This window comes from Amborella trichopoda, chromosome 2, assembly GCF_054954075.1.
Source record: "Amborella trichopoda isolate Santa Cruz 75 chromosome 2, AtrichopodaSantaCruz75HAP2 v2.0, whole genome shotgun sequence".
Classification (NCBI taxonomy): Eukaryota; Viridiplantae; Streptophyta; class Magnoliopsida; order Amborellales; family Amborellaceae; genus Amborella; species Amborella trichopoda.
This window is the reverse complement of record NC_142337.1, coordinates 67816252-67842873: the sequence shown is the minus strand read 5'-3', so window position 1 is coordinate 67842873 and position 26622 is coordinate 67816252. Positions and strand designations below refer to the sequence as shown.

Below are 26622 nucleotides of genomic sequence, written 5' to 3'. Positions count from 1 at the left end.
AGGTCTCATTGTATACAATCCTTTGACTATTTGAAAATAAATAAATGTTTGGTTGGAAAAGTTCCAAAATTTTCTTTTAGTTGGAGGAGAGCTTTCTCATTGGCATCATTGATAAGATATCAATTTTGGACCTTTCATTTTCATAGAAATCAAAGACTTATCATGGAAATGTCATCTCCTAGCCCCTATAGAGCAACACTTTTTAAGGAAGCATGGAAGTTAGTCATGAATGGAAGATAACCAAACAAGACATATTTTTAACGTAATTCAGTGAGGACGATGAGCTCCTACCCGTTTTTTGAAATAGTTAGTGGTTTTTTAATGCATTAAGTGAGAATGGAAGCCTAGACCATCGCTGGGGCACATGTTGTGCTACCACCGTGACCCCAAACCTAAGCAAGACATATTAGATTAGTCTATAGGCACAAAACAAAAAGAATATGAGCCCCTATTTTCCTAGTGGTGCATGGGAGCATCATCGCCATCATCCAAATCTTATCCGAATTAATTAGAGTCGGCTTGGTGCATATAAACATCAAACTATTAAAAAAAAAGAAAATATTCTATTGCTTATTATGAAATTTAAATCTTGTCATTGTATAAAGCAACTGTACTTGGAGTTTTTTAGTTTTCATAGATGGGCTATCAACATGAACTTCCGTCCTCCATAAGATTTCTTTTAAGAAAAATAGTAAACAATAGAAATCCTAAAGAAAAACCAGTTTAGAACCATCCATTATAGAACAACAATATTAACAATGAAGTCATACAATGGGAAAAAGAAAATACACAAATACCGGATAGTATATAATAAGAACTTTTTTGTAGAGAAAGCCACAACTACCCTAAGTCAAATCGTCCGATGTAACAGTGGATGGTTGAGGTGTTCCATTTTTTTGTATGAATTCTAAAGATGATTTTATTAGATTTTGAAAGTAATTATTGATACACCCCAAGCCGTCCAATTTCATATCTGATAGTTAGAGATGAGATTACTTAAGCTGAAGTCAAGCTTTTCATCTCTTCAAGAAAGGCCTCTCTGTGTGCCCTAGTCACACACCAAATCTCCAATCGTGTTCCTTTTTTGGGCTCAGGCGGGGCCACAAACACACCAGCAGGGATCACGTAGGAGGCTAGGATGGGCAACACGTGTACAGCTGTGCCCCACCCGAAGTCCACGTGTCTAAATCCAAGCCTATTCCACTCACTCAAAAACAAATTATTATAAGAGAAAGATAATTGGAAGGGGTCTTCCATGTCTTCACCATTTGTGGGCCCCTCGAGCCACGCCCTAAACTCTCTAGGGAGCCTCTCTTTTGCCTCTTGAATCCACGTCACCACGTCCACGTCAGAGGCTTCAAGCATTCGCTCTCCCGATGCTTTTGCCCTCACCGGAAAGAAACAATTCCCAAAATACCCCTTGGGCAATGGTGGGTCCATGAGGTGGCGGCAGCCGGCTATGATGACAAGGGTTGTCTCTTGATTAAGTTCTAAGCCGATGGCTTGGTTACGTAACCGCCAAGCCTCGGCTGCTAGGGCCTCAAAGGAAGAGCAAGGCTTGCCTACAAGGTTCAAAAAATAGTAATGACTGGGTAGTAAGTATTTGATGGATGTTTTATGCATGTAGCTTTATTGATTAACATAGTAAATCAAACTTATCTATAACACATGGAACAGACATTTTGTTTAAATCAAAATTATCTATAACACATGGAACAGACATTTTGTTAAAGAAATGGAAATGGTAGGAATTATATTGGATATGACAGCCATTATTTTGTAGATTTTTAAACCTGACATGATGGTTGTTGCATTAAACTTGAGAACTTGAGAGTAAGTATACTTAATTAGGAATTTACATGTTACAAGACTGTTTACATTTGAGATAAGAGAGAATCATCACTGGCAATGAAATGTAAAACATTATTGCATGGATATCTCACAAAATCAAGATTTTTCTTTTGGGGCTTTGAACTCAATCAATATAGTACATACCTATGCGTGATTTCAAATCTAATGACTAGAACGATTGTGACTTCTTTGTATCAAAGATATATGGTTTTATCCTACACTTTATCATTTAATAAACACCATTTGAACATGCTAGGTGGAAAAAATAACTCATTAGACCAAGTCAACTCAAATATTTTTTTTTGTAGATTTGCCCTTTTCCTAGAGGATGCGATTTCTATATGTCCTAGGTTCATATGTAGAAATGAGTTCCATTGTAAAAATCTATTTTTGAGATGGATTTTGGACCTACTTTTTTTAGGAAATGTGAGTGCCCTTTTAAAAATCCATTTTTGGGTGGATTTTGGCTCTACTTTTTAAGAATTATATAATCTTTAATTGGAGATCATAAATATGTAAAAAAATAATAAAGTTCAAAAACTGAAAATGAAAATTTTACCAATGGAAATTTTTAGACCATTGGTTTTTTACTTTTTTTGAAGGGACCACCAATTTACATCTATCTTTGAGATGGATGCTTTATGTGTGCGTGAGATTACATGTACAAATACATTCCCAAGGATACATATACAACAAATTTCCTTTTCTTTAAAGGATGAAGTTTTTATAGGGCTTAGGCTTTTTGAAAACAAAATAAAGCCGCACCTCAAATCCATCCAAAAAAGCACTTTTGGCAACATAAATCTCTATTATGGCTCTAAAATCAATTTTCAACACCGACAATAAACTTTGAAACTTAATAAATGATACACATCTTATATATTTATAAACACGTACTTCTTACGGCAAAATGGCCTGTGTAGATAATTCATTGCAATATATATTATTTTTAGAGTTCGAAATCCTCATTTGTTCAACAACCGTAATGTTCAAACCAAGATGACCGATTTAAAATTTTTTCAATATTTAAATTACTTTTGATGAGTTATGAAGTGAGGCTTTACTTATTTTGATAAGGGTGCAGCCCTATAAATCCAGTTTCCTCCCTAAAACCAACAATTATTGTATGTGGGGCCAGCCAATATGCTGTAGTTATAGGGCCCCACACCAAATGCCCCACTATGTAGGCATGAGTATATGATTGTGCTATCATTGATGCATACACCACCCAAAAGCGTCCTTATTTGCCATTTCTTGAACTATACTACATGTTTAATGCGGACACAATAACCATACCTGTTTTTTCAAAGAAAGCTTGTTTTATGCGGCTTATGGCTTGAGCCGAGATGTCAAAGGATACTGGCTCGAGCAGATAGTCAGGGAAAACTAGGGGTGGTCGGCTTGGGTCGATGGGCTCTGCTGGTGGAGCTGAGCCAAGTAAGTGGCGGCTCCAAACTGGCTCTACAGAGGGGGAGTCGGCTCCTTTAACCATTTCGGCTAGAGCCGAGAGGAATTGGACGCCGCCAATTCCATCGACAAGGCAGTGGCTCAGTTGGAGACCGATCGCAAAGCCTCCGCATTGGAATTCAGTGACCTGGATAATAAAAGGAAAAAATGTCACTAAGATAGAGACAATAATATTTTAGTAATTATTCTCATCTCGAATCCTCGTCTGGAAAATAGAGGCAATAATATTTTGGGTATCAAGAATCTCTAATATCTCTAAAATCAACTTTTAATACCCACTATGAAATTTGAAGCTCAAAAATTAAATTTAACTCCTTTCCGATATTTACTTTGGATTTTTTCCCTTCTTTTTTTTAGGTAAACGAACGCGTTGGGACTCCCACTACAATTTCATTGCCATGTATGCTGAGCCAAGTGCTTTCCCTCTCTTGCTTCATTTCTGGAGTTTTTAAAAATCTGGATCAATGGGCCCAACTAGTCACCTATATATGTTCTTAATGAGTTGGGAGCTGCCCAAGCCAGCTCTAGGGATGGAAACAGGTTGGGTCGGGTTCGGGAGTCCGCCTAAAAATTACATCTATATATTTAAATATATTTTATATATGAAAAAATTGTTTTATGTGGGCTGGACCGCATTTTTACATATACTGTCCAGAAAATGTAAAGAAGTAGGTGTTCCATCTACAAACAATGGAAACTAACGGTCCAAATGCTGTCTTATTAGAATTATTATTTTTAGTTTTTAAACTTTATTCAATTTTTCATATTCATAATCTCCATGTTAAAGATTACATGTGCTTAAAAATTAAGTCTTAAAATCCATCTCAAAAATAGATTTATTAAGAAGGTTGCATTTCTTTATATGCGGGCTTGGCAGCATAGAAACCGGATCTTTTTATATTGGGACCCCAAAACTATTACTAGACCCGAACTAGCTGAACCCAAACCCCAACCCGAACAGTATTTGGGTCCAAGATTTGAACCAAGAACCAACCCGCCAGGTCTAATTTTTGGACTCAGATCATATCTGAGTCCATTGCCACCCCTAGCTAGCTCACCAATTTTATGAGGTTTTTTTCATTTGAAAGTACAAAGAAAAAAAAGGATGAAAGCGAGAACCGGTGAAAACCAAAAGGTCTTAGACCCAGACATATAGCCTACCGGTTTCAAGCCGTTTTGGCTAATTTCTAAGACACTAGCAGTCCGATTACGAAATCAGCTTCAACTTTTCAAACATAATTTAGCCTATGCAAGAACATAAAATCGCTCTCTCAAACCCATCATTCAAGGACTAAAGAAAACTCTCTCTCTCTCTCTCTGCCGTCCTGTATCTCCGGTTTCTTTAGGGAGTTTAATTTTCTCTTTTGCATAATCATCCCTGAATAAAATATAACCTTCTCAAATCTTATTTGAACATAAGTATAACCTTCTCTAATTGGAAGAAAACTTAAGTCTTCTTCTTTTCACCATCATCTTTGGTTAAATAATTCTCTCTCCCAACATCATCTCTCTCTGTCTTTTTCTTTTCACCATCATCTGTGGTTAAATAATTCTTTCTCTCTCTCTCATGTTTTACTCGTCACGCAACTCCACTACAAGGCATGGTTCTGTTTTTTTTTATTAATGATCACTACAAATCATACTCTTGCTCGTAAGTAGCAATCGATCTCTCTCTCTCTCTGTGTACATATGTGGGACATGCTTGCAAGGGACCAGGAGTAGGAGATGCCGGCCGGCCATTCAGGCCAAACCCTGGCCCAGCTCTTCTACATGTGGTTGGGACATGGAATTCCCGGTCCAAGCCCAACATCATGGACCACATGCATTGGTAAAAGAATGGCCGTTTATGGCCCTGGCTGGCTCATGGGCTTGCAGCCAGGGGCTGGTTTTGGACCCAGTGCGGCCCTTGTGTTAAGGCTTGATGCTGGCCCATCTTACTTGGTAGGCCCGAAATATTTTCAAGCCGAGCAAGACCAGCATTGCGCTACCCGAGCACGTCCCCTAATCTTTTAAACATATATATTTTTTGGTTTTTTTATACGAGTTGACCGATTGTGTGGCACCCGAGCACGGCTCGGCCTGGGCCAGACCCAAAGCTAAACTTTGAAACGTTTGCCAAAGCTAGCCCATGACCAGACTGGTAACTGCCCTGAGTAAAATTCATAAGCCCGAGGCTGACAGGCCCACCACAAGGCTAATGTATGTACCCCTGTATAAAGGTGGGGACTGGCCCGGCCCACTCTTGCCTTCGCTGGGCCCTAGTCCCTACGAGCTGAAGAGGTCATTTTCAGGTCGTACTGGGCTAGGCCTGAGCCTAACACACTCAAAAGTAAAAAGAAAAAGAAAGAAAAAGCCGAAAAAAAAGAAGAAGGCCACCCTTTGCCTGTGGTGGTCGCTAATTTCATCCCATCCCACGGGCATAGGGACCATATCCTTATGGCTCCCCATGCGCATGGAGGACCACATCCTTATGGCTCATCGATTTCATATTTGTAGATTTAGAGAGAGAAATATATCATACTTTCTTTTACACTCATTCATTTCACATTTATAGATGTAGAGAGAGATAGGAACGATGAACAGGACCATATGCTTATGCTCATCAATTACACATTTTTAGATTTAGAGAGAGAAAGATATCATACTTTCTTTTACATTCATTCGTTTCATATTTATAAATGTAGAGAGAGATAGGAACGAACAAAAGCGTGGAATAATGGAGAGAGAGAGAGAGATTAGTTGACTTTAGAGATATATAAATTAGTAGGAGTGAGGCTAATGGATAACTACCACATGCTCCATATAGCGAAAGAAAGGGACTCCACTGCTATGAGGTTCAATCCTATGGAAATATGTAACTTTACTTGGCCAACTACAAGTAACCTGCTTTTTTTATATTAAGTTTTGTAAATTCTCCTGCCGGACCATCTTCTCTCTTAACTCCCTCGGTGAAATCTTATGTTTGATATTTATTATTTTAGCCATGTAACATCCTCAACTGACAACCCACCTCCCAAAAGGTAATTTTATTCACATTTTTTTGCCCTTAGATTGGACAAAAACTGTTCAATTTTCATTTTTTGTCTCTCATATCTAAGTATTTAGAAACTCAAATTTTTCATTTTTTAACTCATAACAATTCTAAAGTGGGTCTCAAAATCTTAAAAAAAGAAGAAGGAAATAGTACTTGAATCAGTCTTTTACTCAACGGAACAAGTATACAATATGCTCCAGCGGGTTATTTTTTTTTAAGATTCGATGCGACATTCGATCTGTATTTCTCTTTTTCTATGGGGCAGATAAGCGGGTCATTGTACAATAAACCTAATGGGATGATGTTGTACTCTAAAAAAAGTCCCTTTTTCTTCTTTTTCTTTTTTTTTCTTTTGTTACATCATCAATGAAGAACACACAACCCTTTTCTCTTCCATTGCTCTGTCTTTTATTTGCAGTAAAGCAAAAAGTTGGTCAACCACTGAAGATTTTAGATCCCTCATTTAGGGAATGAGTACCTCTCTTACTGGCTTGACTACACTCTCTTTCTCTCTGTACACATTAGGTCCTCTTTCCATGAAAAAATCTCTCTCTCTCTCTCTCTCTCTCTCTCTCACTCTCTCTCTCTCTCACACACACTCACACACAAAATGGCTTGTGTTCTTGTTCTCTTTCCTGTAATGTAAGAAACATGGCTAGTTTTACCTTTTTATTGGTGTTCTATACCAATATAAACTAGGTGGCCCTTTTTCTAATATTACACATTAATATGATAGTTATATCAATGGAAAAACTCATTAGCTTGAAGAAAAGAAAAAAGAAAACTCATATATCTTCATTTTGCGTTTATCCATGATATAAAAACCAGAATTTTAAATAGTTTCTTGAAGTTTCAATTTTACCATAGTTATTAAATGATAATTACTAACAGTATATTTATTAACAACTTGAGAAATTTACACTCTTCTTCTACTTTTCTTAAAGAGAACAATGTGTTTAATGAAACCACAAAATTGTAAGAGCCAACTAATATCTATAATAGTGATTACCTGAATGAGAGCAACAGGAGTCATGTCAATTTCCTTTGGGTCACCATAAATGAGATGATATAGCTCTTCAAATGCCAATTTATCAAGATAATTGATATCCTCAAGCCGGCAATTTGCAACACCCTCAACAAAACCGGCACCCTCTCCAGTGCAAAGCAATCTAAGGCGTCCGTCTTCACCGCTCGCGGTCAATCTCCCGGAGAACTGGTAGTACGGCACTAGAAGCTCAGCTAAGGCCTCCCTGATCTTCTTTGCTGCCTCTTCACCATACTTATAAACATGTATGGTTTTCATCAAGAATCGGAAAGCGGGTTGGCTATCAATTCTCGAGAACTCAAGCACGCCGGAGGGCGTATCTCGAGCTGGCCGGACCCAAACCGGGTCCGATTTGGTCACTGAGAAGGTGGCCATGGTGGGGGGAAGGCTTGAGCTAGAGAGTTGAGGCATTGTGTTTGATGGTGATATGTTTCCCATGCCATGCAATTACAGGGTCTTATATACAGATATTTTTAAGTATATAATATTGCATTATGAAACCTAGACAACTTGCCCTCAATTTAATGTGATATTTTTAAGTATATAATATTGCATTATGAAACCTAGACAACTTGCCCTCAATTTAATGTGATATGTTTTGCTCGCCTGATTGAGCTTGAGTTGTTTTATAATACTTGACAAGTTCTTTCTATCTTTCCTCAATTATTTATTTTAAAGGAAGGAGAGATAAGCAGTAGACGTTCACAAAGCTATGAAAACAACCCATTACTATTAAAGGTATATCATGAATGCCCTAATGAATGGGTTAAAATTGGATGAGCTAGTAGGTAATGCAATATTTTTTGCCATGAGTTATTGTTTAAAAAAAAATATTTATTGGCATGAGTTCCCAAGCGGTGGCGTAGAACTTGGTGCATTAGAGATGTGGTCCAAACAGGGTCTTCTTGTCTACTTTCTAAATGACATTCCTTTCGTTGGGACATCCATTGTAAAAAAAAGATGGTTGCTAATGGAAGTAATGGTGGAGCCCTCTAGTTTTGGAGCTTCCTCTTCCCCACTCTTCTTAATATTGTCCTCTTCAAAAGGCTTTCTATTAGATATTAGGGATAGTATTATGTAAGGACAAATTTTATTATGAGGTGGTTCAAAAAGATCTCAATTAATTTTTCATTTTTATTTTACTTAGACACATTGTCAAAAATTATATTTAAAAATACAAAAATTGTCTCTATTCAAGGTGAATCTTGAGCTACTAGGGACAATTCAGTAATTTGACCTAATCAAGCAAGGGTGCTCTCATCATTTGAATAGGGCCTCTTCAAATTACTAAATAAATGCCTTTGCTTGTTCAATGTTCCTAACTATGAAGAATGACTATTTGTTATTTTTTAAGATACTTTTTGAGATGGCACTTGAGTTAAACGAAAATTTGAAAATAACGCATATAGTATTAACGGGGATGTTTAACTCTCAAATGATTTTATAAGGGGTTTCACCACAAAATAGTGACACTAAGTTACACATTTTAGTGTTTAAACCAGTGTTTTAAAAGACAGTGAGTCAAAACGGACTCGCCGAGTCGACACGGGAATCGATCATCCCGTGTCGATTCCACTGTGCGCAGAGTCACCCGGTTCTAGAGAAGAACTGCTGAGTCACTATAGTGAACCACCGAGTCGCTACATTGAATCGTCAAGTTGTAGTCACGGGTTGCCTGACGTCACAGAACGATCTTCCGTAATATTTTGAATGTCAATATAATTAGTTTTATATACATTAAAATTATTTTAAATTATATGGAAGTGTTTTCTAACATTTTTTAATTATTTTGATGTAATGTTACAATTCTATATTATAATTAATAGCATACAGATATCACATCTAAATATTCGCATATTCATCCAAAAAATGAAAGTTCTTAATGGAGTCTCATCATTTCTTATTGGATTCCTAATAAGAATTTTAATATTTTTTTTGGATTTTTTAAGGCTGAATCTGACCGATTCTGTCAATTCCCGATTCGAATCACCGATTCACCGATCAGGATGGGTTTTTGGGGTGCCCGATCCAGGGCGCCAATCTGTTTTTTTAACCATTGGTTTAAACCCTTGATTTTAACATGCGGTCCTTCATCCAAAACATCATGTTTCAAGGATTTATTTAACACAACTATTTGATCTTCTTTATTCCCCTCTAAGATCAGACTAAAGAAGTTGATTTGGAGCTCAAAAAAAGCCACATGTCGATTCTAACTCTATGATTGGATTATTGATGAGACAATGAGATCTACAAAAACAAGCTTATGGCAAAAGTAATCACGGTGGCAGATATAGCATCTTGAGTTCTATTTCTACCACGTCCTGATTTAAAATATTTTTTTTAAAAAAAAATAATAATATGAGATCTAAGGCTTTCATATCTTAATCTTTCGTTTTTTTTTCTATTTTAGAAGTTGACTGCAAAGTAAATCAAAGATGTTTTGTAAAACTTTTGATCACAATACAAAAATCAAAGATCTTCTCTGAAACTTTCAAGTCATAAAATTCCCCAAACTACATGTTTTGCACTTAAAACCTTATGCACTAGGAGTACCGAATACACGCCCTCTGAAAGAGTATGTTAATTTAGAATGTTTTATTGTTTCTCTTCAAAGTAAAGCCATCTTTCAATAATGATAATATTGATAGTACTAATAATATGGAATAGCCCCTAGGCTTCCCGATCAAGGTAACAGGTGCCATAACATGATATTGACATCTAGAGATTCATTTTATCAAGCTGGTAAACTGACGATAAAAAATAAAATAATGGAAATTTTTTTTAAAAAAAGGTTAGGTTTGTATGAGGTGTCAACCGTATACTATTGAAGTAAGATATGTCTAAAATTATGTCAAAAATGTAGTTTCGGTACCGCAAAGCCTTGGAATGATATAAAAATCTATTGTTTCCCCCAATTACTAAATTTAAAGTTTTAGAAATGGTGACAATCAAGCCGATCTATAAACACTTGAAAATCTTGATAATGGACAGTCTCGATAATGTCTTAGTAGTGAACTATTTTTATGAGTAGAAATCCCCCCTTTTTTCATATCTATGAATCTCGAGGTCGAGATGACTGAGTTGGGGGTTTTCCAGTATAGGAGCAACCTGGTTCAGTGGGTTTTTTAGGTACATCTTACTTGTACTAAGGTTAACACCTTATATAAATTTTTTGCAATAAAAAAAAGTCCTATAAATAAAAGAAAAGTGAAAAGTGAAGAAGAAAGGCAAGTAAATGGACAAGGACATTTATAGATATTTAGGTGAGAAGGTGGAGGTACTCACATGAATGCGGAGGAGCCACTGCATTGTTTTTTTAGCCTTTTGACAAACTCATTGTTCATTATTGAGCCTTTCATATATAAAACATTAGAGAGGGTTAGGTCTCTCTAACAAAAAACAACAATATGATGATTGTTATAATGATGTGTCTGTTTCCACATAATTCCATGAATACTAACCTGTTGGACATGTTCAAAGTGGAAGCCATCTGATTGGCTTTCGATCTGAGACTTATGAGTATGTCTTGGCGCCTATGCAGTTCTTTCTCCGTTCTGTGGGCAACAAAAGATGCAGATGACGTAGTCAGCTTAGAGAACATCTCAGCAAAATCGCATATTGCATACTTTTCTGTATCTCACCAAATTTCGAAGAAATGGCCATAGTATGGAAAACTACATAAAAAGTGTAGAGAAAGACTGAGAAGCAGTTAACTTGACAGACTTGTGTCAACCTTTAAGCTAAACAAAACAGAGCAATCTATTGCAACCCACAACAAAAACACCCAAAGCTAAACAAACCATAGCAATCTATTGCAACCCACAACAAAAACACCCAAATAGATGGCAATATTTTTTCATAATGTTAACCTTTAATTAAGAAAAAAGAGTACAAAACCTTGGCTTACCACAAGGAAAAGAGAAGAAAGAAAAAGGAATCGAAAGCCTCTTTCGAGAAGTTATTGTTATAGGGAAGCAACCTAAGAAAAGAGGCCGATCCTTGGCACAAAAAGAGAAAAAGCCCAAAAATAAGGAAAAGCTCCTAGAGTCCATCCATCTCCGCTACTGCTTTTGCAAGGGAATCAGCTTCATGGTTTCCTTCCCTCCAAGTATGCGTCCATACAACGAATGTATGCCTGCAAAGGTACTGAATCCGATCCACTGATTGAGCCAAAAACCGGGGGGGAAGAGGCAGGATTTTGTGCCAAGGTAATGGTGTTCCTGGAGTCACACTCTACAATGAGAGATGGCAAGTTGAGATGTCGGATGAGTAGTAAGCCTTCTAGGAAAGCTTCCACTTCAGCCTCCATAGAATCTTTATGGCCGATGTGTTTGGAAACTAAAGCCATGATAGAGCCGAGGTGGTCTCTAAGGATGGCTCCAATTCCTAACGGTCCCGGGTTACCGAGGGAGCATCCGTCGAAATTGAGCTTTAGCATCCCCTGTGGTGGTGGTTTCCAGAGAGAAGACCTGGAGGGACGAGAGCAATTGATGTTGAAGGACGTTGCTCCAATCTTGGTGAAAGGCTGATGCCTGGATTCCTTTGAATCGAGCATGATTTGTGGCGCAGAACATGATAGAAGATTTGAGCTTGTTGAAAATTTTGAACCAAGGGGAGTATTCCCCGCTGAAAATCCTGTGGTTATGCTCGATCCATAAGGACCACAAGGCCGCGGCCACCACTGATTTTCAGAGCATAATCCCTGCTTTGGCCAAAAGGCTTGATTGAAGAGTGAACTGAAGTCACTTCCGCAGGTAGTACCCATTCTACCTTGAACAACTTGAGGACTGCATCCCAAAGGTTGTAAGCGTAGGGACAATGCAGGAAGAGGTGGTTATTAGTTTCCTCTTTTGCTAAGCACAAGACACAGCGATTGGGAATTTGAATGCCACGTCTTTGTAGCTGATCAATAGTCAGTACTCTCTTAGAGAGGGCCAACCACGTGAACACCTTGACTTTTGGGGGGGCTAGGGAATCCCAGGCCTGGGCCACAATAAAAGTTGGTGCAAGGGAGAAAGTGGGAGGCAGTGACAGAGAGCAGTAAAAAAGATGACACCGTGAAAGAGCCTCCCGGGGCAGGACTCCAAATGATGCAATATGTACCCACGTGGGCTAGGAAACAGGCTCGCAAGTCTGTCGAAAGGGAGGCAAAGCTGGAGTGTTCTTGGTCATTTAAGGTTCTCCTGAAAACTGCGTTCCAAGAGCGAGAAGTCCTAGTCAGTAGCATTTCTTGGGCTACTGTTGCCCCATGATCTCTAGCAAGTCGAAAGAGATTAGGGTGTTCATCCCTAAGCGGGGTGTGGCCCAGCCAAAGATCATGTCAAAAGCGGATTCGATCCCGTGATCTGGGATGGAACCTGATTCGGCGTTTAAAGAATTGAAAAGTTGAGCAAATAGACCTCCAGATGCCTGAAGACCCGTTATTGGCTCTAAATTCACGTAGCCAAGGAGAATCGTGAAGACAATATTTGGTTTCTAGGATGTCGATCCAAAGTTGGTTCCTGTGAGTTAGCAGGCACCAACGCCATTTGCCAAGTAGGGCTAAATTCTGAGTACCAATTTTTTTAATACCCAGGCGCCCCCATTTCTTTGGTTGGCAGAGTTTATCCCAAGCTATCAAGTGGAATTTGTGGTCAGAATCAGCGCCTAACCCCAAGAACCTCCACATAAGTAGCTCGATCCTCTTGCTAATGGCAGCTGGCATGTGGAAAATGGACATCTGGTATATTGGAATGTTGGCTAAAGTTGCTTTGATAAGCGTCAACCTGCCACCTGGGGATAGAAACCTTCCTTTCCATCCAACTAATCTGCGGTCTACTTTGTCAACAATGTGGGACCACGGGCTTTTGTAAGGTTTTCCAATGCATAGAGGAAGACCTAAATACTTGGATGGTAATGTTTCCTTACCACAACCCCACATATCAGCAAAGGAACTGAGTGTGGAAGGGTCAACATTGATCCCCATCATAGTGGTTTTGTCGTAATTTTCTATGAACCCGGTGGCAAATTCAAAGCATCTAAGGAAGAGGAAGAGATTGTGGATTTCCGTGGGAGAAGCATGGCTGAAGACCAGAGTGTCCTCTGCGTATTGGAGGTGAAAAACTGGGGGAGCCCCAAGTCCCATAGAGAAGCCATGCAACAAATCTGCAGCATACATACTGTCAAAAGATGGTCAAAAACGTCTGTCGAGATAGCGAAGTAGAAGGGGGAGAGGGTGTCCCCTTGATGGAGTCCTCTAGTAGAGGGGAAATACCCTTGGGGGTGCCATTGATGAGAATTGAAAAATAAGGGTGAGAGTAACAAACTCTCATCCAATTTCTCCACTTGACACCGAAGCCCATCTTGGTTTGAGTTTCTTCTTTAATTTCCCAATCGACATGATCATATGCTTCTCCCAATCAAGCTTAACTATGACACCAGGGTCTTTGTTTAGAAGTTTGGAGTGAATGCATTCATGAGCCATAAGGGCTTCGTCCAGAATCCGTCTGTCTTTGATGAAAGCACTTTGATTGGGACTGATGACTAGGTGTAAGACCTCTTTGAGGCAAGAGGCTAGCACCTTAGGGAGGACTTTGTAGATGGAGTTAACCAAGCTTATAGGTATAAATCTTTGAGCTGATTAGCACCTTGAATTTTGGGTAAGAGAATTATGAATGTCGCATTCATAGCTGGATGGATTATCCCCTTATCGTGAAATTCTTCGAAGAAGTTGAGAAAGTCAGCTACCGAAAAGATTCCCAAAAGATCTTGAAAGGAGCCAGAGGGAAACCGTCCGATCTAGGGGCCCTATCAAAGTCCAAGTCCGATAGAGCTGCTAAAATTTCATATTCGCAAAAAGGTCTCTCCCGCTAAGGTACCTTCTCTGGAGGTAGAGCAAGGAATTCTAAATCACCCATCTGTGTTCGAGGGGCCGTGGGGGCCAAGAAGAGGGTTTCAAAATAGCCAGGATGGCTTGCTCTATGTCTGGGAGTCGATCTAAAAGGTTTCCTTCCACCAACAGCTATGATATAGAATTATCTTTGCGCCTGCAGTTAGCCGTTATGTGAAAGAAACCTGTGTTTCGATCCCCTAATTTCAACCACTTAATTCTGGATCTCCGGTACCAGAAAATTTCCTCTTTTTTGAGGAGGGATTGAAATTGTAGCTTAAGGTTGCCCCTTTCCTGAAGTTCAAGATCCGAGAGAGGCCTAGTTTCTTCCAGATTGTCTAGGGCCTGAATAGACAGCAAGGTAGAGGTTTTCTGGGGTCCTAGGAACCCCAGAAGGTTCTGACTCCATTAATTTAGGTGACCTTGAGTAACTGCAGTTTGCATTGAAATTTAAACCTTGCCCATCCAACTACCATATTAGAAAGCTCCTGCCACCATGCCGGTAAAAGGTTTGAAAGAGTAGGTTCTTCCAGCCATGCTAATTCAAACCTAAAATGTTTGGGGCTACTATACGAGGGATTGGTATTAAGGATGAATGGGCAGCGGTCATATGTTGGCTTGGGTAAAGCCAAGAAATGAGGTCTAGGAAAGAGGTGTCCCATTCAACAGAAGTCAGGAAGCGATCCAATCTCAAAAGAGATGGATTGGATACATGGTTGGACCAAGTAAATTGAGCACCTTGGGTGGGGAGATCCAAGAGGTTGTTGAGGGCTATGAAGTCAGAGAAAGCGGACATGGCCGGGGATATCTCTGTAGAAGAGTTTCTTTCATGGGACCACCTAGTGACGTTGAAGTCACCCCTTAAGCACCAAACTGGGTGGGGTAGTTGAACAACCAGATTGAGTTCCTCCGGAAGGAGAGGTCGGAGCGTGTCTAGGTTAGCACCATAGACAGCGGTAAATTTCCATTGAAACCCGTATGGAATGCTAGAGAGAAGAATAGTGACCGAGAATCTGGCTAAGTGTTGGGAGACCAAGGAATGGGTCGTTGGGTCGCAAATAACCTAGATTCCCCCAAAAGCTCCTTCGGCTGGCACCGCTGCCCATAGGCATGGACGACGCCCCCATACATGCCAGACTTGAAGCAGAGTGGGGGAAGGTAACTTGGTCTCAATCAAGGCTAGAATCGAAGGCCGGTGTCTAAAGTAGAGGTCTTTGACTGCGTTCTTCTTGTGGGGAAAACAAAGACCTCGGATATTCCAGGATAAAATCAGCATCGATCGGTTATGGAGAGGGGGCTGTTCTAAGGGAACGTCTCACCAGTGAGCCCCATTAGGGGCCGTTTGTTGGTGAGTGGAGGAGAAGGAGAGGGTGGATGAGGAGGGGCGGTCATAATTGATAGTGGAGACCAAATTTGAAATTTCACGGGAGCTTTTCTTGCTTACCCTTACTCTTGACTGAGCTTCAGCTTTGAAAAACTCTGTGAATGGTCCTTTAGGTGGGTTTGGAAAGCCGATGACTCTCAAAACTTCATGGATTTGCCCTTGACTAGCGTCCACTCCATTAACATAATCTGAGTCCACGGATGGGGGCAAGAGCAGGTCTCCCATAGTGTCCCTACGAAGGCAGTAGCGAAGAGTAAAGCCGGCAGAATCGAGAAAGGCAGTCCATCAGCAGAGGTAAGCCTGAAAATGCTCGACGAGAGGCCGAATGGTCGTTCAGAAAGGAGGGGGTGGGTGTAGTCAAAGAGAGTTGAGCGACACGGGGAGAGGCAACAGAATGAAGAGGTGTGAATGAAGCTGGGTTTGGGTTTAGGGGGTTAGCAGCACCACCAAGAGTAGACAAGACTGGCTCGTTGGGGTTGAAATCCACTGTGCTGCACCCTACAAAGGTCGTCGGAAGGTGAGTGGTAGAGGGGATATGCAGGGGCAGAGCAGAGTCCGAGATAGAAGGTGTTGGAGTAGAGGGTGAAGGACAAAAGATCCTTGAGTTGTCGGTACGGTCTATGAGGGAGAGTCAGTAGGGGGTAAGGGAAGTGGTTGAGGTGAAGCGGCGTAGAGAAAGAAGAGAAAAAGAGGGGTAGCAGGCCCGAGAAGGGGTCAATAAATGGATTTAGAGCTACCGCCGGTTGAGGAACAAGTATTGGAATAGGCAAGGAGGGGACCGAGATGATGACGGGGTCACCACTAGAGGGGTCCGATGGGGGGTACAGCAAAAAGGTCGAAGAAAGGGTCCATGGTGGTAGTTTGGGACGAACTCTCCACAGATGCAAAATTTTCGGTTGCAGCAATAGCAGTGTCTCTTGTAGGTGGAATGAGGCCTCGAGCATAGGCGGGGATTCTTCCAGGGGAGTTTTGAAGTCGATAAAAGGAGGCGGACAGAGAGGTGAGAGACCAGACCTTAAAGCGATGGATGGTAAAGAGGTGGCAGGGTTTGAGGTAGAGAAAACTCGGTCTGATGGCGGAGGAAGGCATGATGGAGGAGTGGGGGTATGAATGATGACGGAGGTTGATTGGATGGGAGGCGACGTTGGGGCCGGTATGGAAGCTGCAAGAAAAGGAAGATGAAGCTGCCGGTAAAGAACCGAAAAGAAGAGGGATAGGGAATAGAGAAGTAGGGGGGGAGACGTGGTGAACCTTGGGAAGGGAATTGGGGTAGGTGGAAGATGGAAAAGGAAAAAAAGAGGGTATAGGGGATGAGGTTGGGGCTTGGTCCTCGAGAGAGAAGGGGGCTAGGTGGGGGAGGTTTGGTGAGTCACCATACAAGTGTCAACACCGTGGGGGGAAGATGTGGAAGACGAAGGGGCTGATGGGGGGTTGTACGAGGGGACGAGCATGGAAGCCGAGGCTGCATGAACCATAGACAGCGTTTCCAAATCATGCGTGGATCTTATAGGGATGGCCGGACACGCAGCGGCGACAAGGTGAAGCGGGTCAACATAGAGAGACCCGGTTTCCTAGAGGGAAACCACGGGAATAGAAATCAAATGGGCCGAAACGGGTAGAGTAGAATCTGCAGAGGGTCCGACCAAGTCACCAGAGAGGCGTCGTGTGCCCAAAGTGACAGAATTGCCATTTGGCTCTTCGATAGGGACCTTAGGAGAAGAGTTCGTACGATCAACAGAAGCAAGGGAAGGCTGGGGAGCCGACGGTGGCAAAGGGGGGGGGGAGGCAAAGGTGCTGGTGGTGCAACAGAAGGCGTGGTCCGAGGGCAGAGATTTTGACGTTTCTAGGGGGGCGATGATGTTTGTCGCCTTTCTTGTTCCTGGTAACAGTTTTCCACCCTTCACTATTAGCATGGGATTGGTCGAGCCCGTTCCCGTTGTCCAAAGAGATAAAACGATGAGACGGGGGTGATGCCATAGATCAATAGAAGAAGCCGTCGACCTCAAGCCAGAGGAGGGACGGAATGGACTAAGGGTGAGGGACATCCACAATCAAACGAAGGGAACCTAGAGGAAGGGTCTCCATGGATTGCAAGTGAACCGCCACGAACGAGCCGCATGCATTTCCAATAGCTTGAAAGGTGTCGAGGCACCAGGAATGGAGGGGGATGTTTGAGGCTGTAAACCAAACCTTTTGCCGCCTGAAAGCTCCTCTGGTTTCCTCCCCTTTTATTAGGTGAAGGGTCGCACCTTTAAAGAAGACTTTAGAGGAACTGCTGAGAGCAGAGGTCACTCCATCTGTTGTGGGGAAGGAGAAAAGGAAGTTACCATCGATCAACTGCCTGCATTTCAGACCTGATTCTCTCCAGACTTCCTTAGCCCAACATTTGATATATTTGGAGTCGTTTCTCTGAAGTTGGAAGGATCCGACCAAAGACGACCGAAAAAGCTTGGCAAGATTAGCGGACCTGTTGGAGGGGATGGGGATGGGGATGGACAAAAGAGATTGAGACGGTAAGGGGCTAAGGGTACCAAAAATCACAGAGGATTCCAGGGGGTGGGCGTGGGATGAGGTGTTTTGTGGCATACTGAATAGAATCTCTAAGTTCCAGGCTTCGGATGAACCTCATTCATTAGATGGCAATATTGCATACATTGTTCAAATGTTGCAAAATCTGACAAAATCAATGACGATAACATTACAAGTAAAACGAGCAATGGAAACAGCTGCCAAGCATCAGCTGCCCAAGAATGCGGCAAGGAGATACTGGATTTTTCATACTAAGATCAAGCACCATATTCTAGATTCCCATGTATTTGAGCTTTTAGGACCTCCTCACATTGAACAATAAATGAAATGATACACCAGTTACAATAGACAAACAGTACATATCCATCATACCTCCAATATATCATTACATCTTTATAGCAATCTCCAAGATATGTGTTTGGTCACATTGATTTACTATATCCAGCACATCCTATTTCTCTTAAGGTTCATGTTGTTGAGCCAAACCATATATAGGGCTATCAGCTCCGGCTTTGGCATTTAAAAAAATTCAGCCTACAGACTTTGTGATTGACCTTTCACGTAGTCCCAGAACTAGTAAGTTCATTGATGAAGAAAAAAGATAAATATAAACAGAAATAATAGTAGGTTCATCAACCAATCACAGATCGCTATTGCCAAATAAAGCAACAATTTGAATGTCATATTCAGTTGATTTGAGTTATAAGTTGGAATGTACAGATCTGCAGGAGACATCATGCTGTAGAATGGGTTCTGGTGAGGTTATTCCATGTTCGGTCCTATTTAACTTGGTCGCATGTACCCTCTGTTCTTGGCACATGTTGACATGCCAAGGACACAACATAAATGTCCAACACTTAGTCGGTTAGACACCTTTGCTGACCCGATTTTCCAAAATGTCAGTACTAAAGTACTCAATTTCCCCTCAACACCCACGTCACCTCCCTCTCTGAATGATGCACTGAGGTGCCGCAACTGAGAGGACAACTTTTATATTGGTGGTTTTGAAGCATGTATCCATGTCGGATGCTGACACATTCATCCATGTATTTGTACCATAAGAGAGTTGATGGTAACAGTTACATGGTCAACATGCAGTTCAGGAAATGGAATATGGATTAGTTTTCGAAGCCTGTATCTGCAACTGAAAGGGCACCTTGTCAAACATAGAAGGAATGAACATAGGAATGCTCTATTTTTAGAAAAGTTCATCAAACCACACCCAAGAGATTCACTATTTCACATTTCGCCCATTTCTCTTTGCCCCTACTTTCAAAAAACCAATCAAGGTGCACGTCAAGTACACATTATAAAGGTCATGCATTGATGGAGAGGCGGTTTTCAACTTTTCTCATCCATCAATATCAAAACAATTTTTAGGGAAACTACCTATGTGAAATATTGGTACATCTAAATACCAATATCCCACTCTAAACACCTTATGAAATGTTGTGATATTCGTATTTTTTTACACCAGTATCTAATCATAAAAGTCACCCCATGAGATATTGGTGTTTTTGAACACCAACATCTCACTAAGTCGCCCGTGAGATATTGGTATTTGAAAATACCAATCACTGACAAGGTGACTCAATGAGATATTGGGGCTCAAAAATACCAATATCATGGTAATTTACTTGGTGAGATATTTGTGTTAAAAAATACCAATAGATCCTAAGGTGTTTGGAATAAGATATTGGTATTTGGAAACACTAAAAAGTCCTAAAAAGTACTTTCGTGTTGAGGGGTAAATTTGAACTGTTACACTAATAATTTTACCCATTCTTGACCCCTTATAGCACATCTGCTGAGGGCCTTTTGTATTTAGGATAAAAAGATGAATAAAAGTTATATAATGCATCTCTTAAGGGTGGCTCAATAAATTTCCATAACGAGGATTCCATACCTACGTTGGTAGGAACACGAAAACCATCTTGAGTTCAAAGAATCTTTCCAAATGTCGCCCTAAAGACCACTATTTTATATTTTTAAAAATAATCATATCCCTTAAAAGTTATAGTGCACTCTATCGCAAGTGCTTTCTGGCATTGCAAAGCACTCTCAAACAATAAAAGGCAAAACCCTCATAAGATATTTGCTCTCTAGGCAATACTTTAAAAGTTTGCAGTTGCAAAGCCAGCGCTGAGCAAACCAATCGTAGCAGACACCACAAGGACTGATTTCTGCCTAGCCTATATGAACAAGCCAACAGTAGCAAAAGCTCTTTTCTGAGAGTTCCTGTTGCAAAGCACAAGAAGTGCTTTGCAGGTAAGGCTATGTATTGTTTGAGAGTGCTTCACGATAGTAAGAAAAAAACCTCTAAACTTGTGCCTTTACCTTAGATTTCTCTCAACGTTGTTGTCAGTCTCCAATTTACAAATGTATCCCCAAATTCCTCAGCCACCTACTTCAGTAGCCTTCAATAATGCCTTCACCACCATGCATTCTAAGACCTCGCAAATTTCCCATGAACTTCTCTATATGTTCTCCAACAGTGATGGACACCTAGTGTTCACCCTAACCACTTCTTCTAAGAAGCTAAAAAGGGATACTGTCATATGTTTCGCATGCCGCATAAGTTGTTGATGCAACCTAAAGTGCAGCTGTAGCAGTTCTCCAAAATCTTGCAACATGTTGGGTACTTATTCAACCTTGTGTCTTGGTTTAAGGATGAGATCCTTTATGGAAGTTTGCTTATTTGCTTTGGCGGAATCTGACCAAACATGACTAATTTTCAGCCACTTAATGCATACAAGGTCATAATGCATGTCCACAATCTCCATGCTGGCAAGTAAACTATCTCAACTCTTTCACAGACCTTCCCAATCACCTAGAGGTGTAGCTATTACACAACAATGGAAGGGAATGCTACTTTCTAAGCTAAACCAGTTGGCTTTTCCACCTCTTGAGGCTGAGGGTGGCCTCATCAGTCATCTTGGGGCCATGCATTAAATTACAAAAAACCTTACCCTTATGAGTAGATAAAAGCATGGAGCCACCAATAAGGATCAGCAGATTATAAGTGTTGTTGCATTCCATGACACTAAACCCACTTTCTGATCCAAACAACTGATATAAAGCTCAGGTAGAACATTAACAGAAGACATATTTGAGTTCCTCCTTTTATGTGCATTCGCATCCCCAGCAACCACAACCTGCTCTTGCTTAGTTCCCACACAACATTGACCACCTCCTTCAAGCTCCTAAATGGCAGTTGGACTGCCTCCACAAGTCTTGGCCCCATCATGTCCCCTAACACCATCCTATCACTGGAAATTTGAGATCGGTACTCACACTTTCAAAATATGCTTATCTGAAGAACGAATTATCAATCATGAAAGTTCGAAATGATCCAATTTCCAATTCAATCATTCAAGAACCATCACACTTATGCATGTCCCAGAAAGATTCATTCCCCTAAAGGAAAGCAGAAATATTTATTTTCTCCCCTCAAACGAGGATTAAGTAAATATTGAAGAACAAACAATTCTCTGTCACCATGAATAGACGAGTTTTCCCCACTAGAGAATACGGAACATAACTTCAATAGTCTAGCAAGAGATCCACAATACCAATATCACTTCCACATGTTGTAAGTGCTCTGCATCAAAATGCAGATCCATCAGTTAACATGGGTGGACATAAATCATTTTGAAGACCAAGGAATCAATTATTATTATAAGTGCTAAGAAACCAATAAGAGACTTACAGATCTTTAGAGCATATGGCAGATTTTTCAATGAAAGAAATTGCAAAAATTGTTGGAACTGTATGAACCCGAACAAGTGGATAGGTTCCAGAGAAGTCCACAATTTTTTATTGAGCCAACATGTGGGAAATTGACGTTTAGAGCAATTAATGAAAAGAACACAGCAGATTTTAATCATGACTTAGAACAGCTCCAAATTTCAGATCCAGGGAGATATGGTTAAGGTAAACAAGCTCATGTCATCACATGTACTCTCAATGACTGCATGTACGGCACATGTGAACTCTTTCCAAATAAGGTTTTCCTGGAAATAGAAAGAAGCAACCTCATTTATATCCTTCAAGAGGATGGGATCCAAGTAGAAGTTTGTTCAGAAATTTTTGCACTAAATCCCAAATCCCAGAGAAAGTCCAGATCCAAGTTTTGATGTCATGTCAAATAAAAGAACTTAATAATATCTTACAATATGTTGAAACATTTTACGTATTATGCCTTATCAGTTAAAGAAAGTTGCAAAAAGAAACAAACTTATTATTTGGTTCAAACAATCTAAATACGCATTGTAACCAAATAAAAAGAGAGAATAATAGGCAGCCCTAGGAAACAAGCATGGTGCATATGTGCTAGAGTGGCATTAGGAAGTAATACCCTATAAAACTTCCTAAACTCCCTCTAATCCTACAACCATACTTACCACACCCGTACAACCACCACCATGGTTGTTAAAACCCCAATATCTTCCCTATATCTCCTGGTCTAATAACGGTGAGGACCTAAACTTTCCCTTGGCCCGTCCTAAGCCCAGGTAAAGGAGGTGTGTTGAAATAGGTAGGCGGCTAGAATAAAATTGTCACATCTTATCATGAATCCTGAACCTATGTTATTGGTCTTATTGAGAGTATAGCCCTTTATAGAGAAGAATGGAGGAACAAGATTCATGTAGCTGGCCCCAAATAATTGGGATAAGACATGGAGGAGGAGGAGGGTGATGATGATCTTCTTTATATCTCCCATGCAACTTTCCTAATAGAGACGTTAAACTATCATCAGCACCTTACAGCAAAACCTCCCTGATATTGGCTTGGGTATATTTTCTGTTTTAGCATACAGAGTAAGAATACTTATGCCTCTCAAAATTACAGGGACTCCCTTTGTATCCTCTCAAGTTTCCCCACCACCCCATCCAGAATCTAGATTAGACACATACAAAAAGTTCTCGTATTTCTCTACCATAGGATCTCAAAACCTACTAGTAGGCTTTTCTATGCAAAACAAGAAGCCCAAGTTATATTTTTTCAGGAAAAATTCAACCTTACATCCCAACTGATGTGCTAGAACCTCCACATAAGATCCCACCCAACCGTTAGAAGTAACAGTCGTGTAAAGTTTATACTCTAACAAGAAGTATACTCTACCTCATAGCATCCTTATATTTTCCAAATAAACACAAATTCCATCATGGAAAACCAGTGGATCATTAGTAGATTTAAGCTGTATCACAAAATCTCTCCTTAACTCAATTCTCCTTCATGTGCTCTAGTTGCTTAACTAGAGTTGTGGTTGAGCCAGGGTGGGGAGGAGTGACCAAAGCTCTAGTGGGAAGCTTATTCACTCTCAGTAAGAGTCCAATAAATCGTCAACCATCAGCAGTGGGACTTCGGATTCACCAAACCATGGCATTTTTTGAGAAAAAAATAAATGGAAGGGGATTAAGGCCCATAATTTCCTGATTGGATAACTTCTTGAAATGACTATAGGTTTGGCAAATTTTCTCTAGCAGACTGATAAACCAATTTCCATTATAATTACCCACAACAGTTTAGTATAGATTGCTTCCTGAGATCCAATGTTTCCACAATTTCATGTTAACCCCAGTAGGAGAATTGTTTGTTGCCCAATGCTCTACATATCTTTTTATCTTTGATGAGGTATTCAAAATGGTACATTATTTCTTGTGAGAGTAAAGTTCTTCCCACATGGTTCCTGAAGCATAAAGTCACAAAAGATTTATGATCAACGAACAATACGCGGAACACCAAATCAATTTAGGGGTATATCTTCTATTTACCAAGCAAGCCTTACATGATCAGTAGCAAAATAAAAATATTACAAGCCCAAATTCTCACTCCACTCCAACAAAAGAAAATTATCACAAAACATCAACAAAGCTACAATTACAAAATATAAAATGCGAAAGATAACATGGATATATGTTAGGAAAAAGTTTATATAAGGTTGCAACCTTATATTGTAGAAGTTAGGTGCACCGCAAAAATAAAATAGAAAAGAGCATTCCGAAGTTGGAAAACCTTCTAATCGATCATCTCGACCTCGAGATGTATAGACATAAAGAAAAAAACAAAGAATTTCAAGTCCAAAAAATAGTGCATCTTTTAACAATTTGTCTTGACCATCTATTCCAAGATTTTCAGGTGTTTATAGATCTACTCCATCTCTACCATTTTTTGAATTTTTAATTTTATAACCAGGGTCAAATATAAATTTTCAAGCCATCATAAGGTTACTGATACTGAAACTACATCTCCCGATAAAATTTAAAACCGCATATAAGGAGGCAACCTTATGTAAACCTCACCCAATATGTTATCAAGAGAAATAAAAAGGAGAAACTTAGGTACATGTACATGCATGGGTTGTTTACTGGGAGCTTGGCCAACAGGGAATCCACGCTATCAAGTCGAGTCCCAAGAATCGTAATCTTCCTTCGAATAGCTGAGACATGACACTGGGTTTCAGGGCCTGAGGGGGGCAAAGAGCTCCTCTCTGCAATCCTGACACTAATATCATCTGCAAGCTTTGATGCTTCATTAAACTCCCTCATCCACGAATCCGAAGGAGATTCCATTGCTGTTGAGATGTACCATTAGTGATTACTAAACAATCCCACCTTCATAAAAGATAAAAGACTGCAAGCAATTTTTCTAGATATATGGCATAACTTGCTACACTACAAGTTGAAGTTTAAGGAATTAATTCTCTAGACTCTATGTTTAAAAATAAACCCAATAATTAGGAGAATAATACAACTAGTTTCTATATCATTCGAGCATCAATATTTAATGGGTTTCCTTCAATTTGTGAATTGGGTCCAACTCCAGTTCACCGAGGTATGTCCACCAAACTTCATAGTGCAATCTAGATCCTATTGCTTAAACCATTTACCACAATACAATGATCAAGGAATATATGACAAGCAACTGACCAAAAGATTATTGCTTCTATTGTCAACAAATAAAAATAAAATAGAAGTAAACAGTCTATCAAAATAATTATTGCCTTTTTGACCAAGTAACTTTGACTTGATCTCTTCTTATCTTCTAGATACATAATCTTATCAAGAGATATATACCCATACATCCATGTATATCAATATGAACCCTAGATATCCATATTCTAACATTTACAAACCAATTGCGTTTTAAACCAGTTTTTTACACTTGTTGTGTCACAACAAAACAGTTAATTCTGAAACAAGCCATCAAACTAGAATCATAGAGATGAAATTAAGGAGAAGCCAACATAATGAATCGAGAGGGAGAAAAACCATAAAGGCACGAAGAAAGAAAGTACCTGCTATTTAGTGAGAGTGATGAAATGCACGAGTCTTCCTAGGGATCAATGCAGCTTGCTGCTTCAACGATAATGATGTCGAAAACACCAACACAGTAGACTAATGAACAGCTGATAACAAAAAATAGGTTAAGAGAATTAGCCAACTCAGCTTTTTTATTTATCAGTTTCTTCTTTCTTTTCTTTTTTTTGATGGCAAAGATTACCACGATTTCACTTTGGTTGTGAACAAAATGCAAATGCCATTGATATCTCAGTAAGAATTATGTACAGCATTTTGTAAATAATTTCAGAAACCAAAGGAAATAACAATAAAAAAAGGTAGATGAAAACATTAATACACCACTGTAAGAATCAGCTCTCAATTCACATTATAAATGAACACATTTTACTTCTTAAATTGCCGGAATATAAATAAATAAGTCAACTAACAGGAAACTGAAAGTCATATAAAACTTATAACTATGAATATTATTTTGAATTCTTTAATTCAATTTTGCCAATAAAAGAAAAAGCATCCACTTGATCAAGCCAGGAACCAAACTGCACAAAATTTTCAACCTAACCTTCAGTATCTCCCTTTCAATATACTAGAAACCCAAGAACGCACACATAGATAGAGGAAGTTCATGCAAAATAAAGATGCAAAATAAAGCCACAAAAATCTGAGCGACAAAATCCCCCAAACACCAGAGAATTCCGCAACAAAAATCCTTACAAAAATACAGGAAATGATGCCCCCAAAAAAAAACAGACTTCAAACCAAATAAAGTCCCCAAAAAACCCACAATAAGCGCCCCGAAATACCACATTAAACACAACAAGTAGAAAGTACAACACAGATCTGAGTTCAGATACAGGAAATCGGATATGGATCTAATGCTCTCCAAAAAAAAAAGTTCAAACAATAACATTGCATACATGTAGATTGAGCCTCTAAAGATTGAACTGCGTTGTGCACGATATGGATCTCACTTGTTGTAGCAGGGTGCTCTAGAGAGAGGATGGAAGAGAGCTGGGTGCCCTAGAGAGTGGAGGTGCTCTAGAGAGAGAGAGAAAAAGGAGGGGAGAGAGAGGGAAAAGCACTGAGGACTTGGAGTTCACAGACGGGCGAACACTGCAGCGAGCTGCCACCGAAACTTCT

The 26622-nt window shown here is 39.9% G+C and overlaps 1 protein-coding gene across 4 annotated transcripts in view; it reads right to left on the bottom strand.

The window, feature by feature from the left end:
- LOC18426284 (syntaxin-52) overlaps positions 1 to 26610 on the bottom strand; it is a 35587-nt gene extending 8977 nt beyond the window's left edge. Inside the window, exons 1-6 of one of the 4 annotated variants that reach the window (XM_088859712.1) lie at positions 26400 to 26610; positions 25479 to 25589; positions 10859 to 10951; positions 10683 to 10749; positions 3148 to 3445; positions 709 to 1562 (exon numbers count right to left, since the gene is read on the bottom strand). In XM_088859712.1, the coding sequence (XP_088715838.1) occupies positions 997 to 1562; positions 3148 to 3445; positions 10683 to 10706 (888 nt within the window). In that variant the 5' untranslated portion in view covers positions 10707 to 10749; positions 10859 to 10951; positions 25479 to 25589; positions 26400 to 26610 and the 3' untranslated portion in view covers positions 709 to 996. Of the gene's footprint in view, positions 1 to 708; positions 1563 to 3147; positions 3446 to 7361; positions 8284 to 10682; positions 10750 to 10854; positions 10952 to 20515; positions 20645 to 24526; positions 24756 to 25478; positions 25590 to 26399 lie in introns of those variants that run through there. The other 3 variants (XM_088859713.1, XM_088859714.1, XM_088859711.1) reach the window with 3 other exon arrangements.
- Positions 26611 to 26622: the final 12 nt, after the last annotated feature.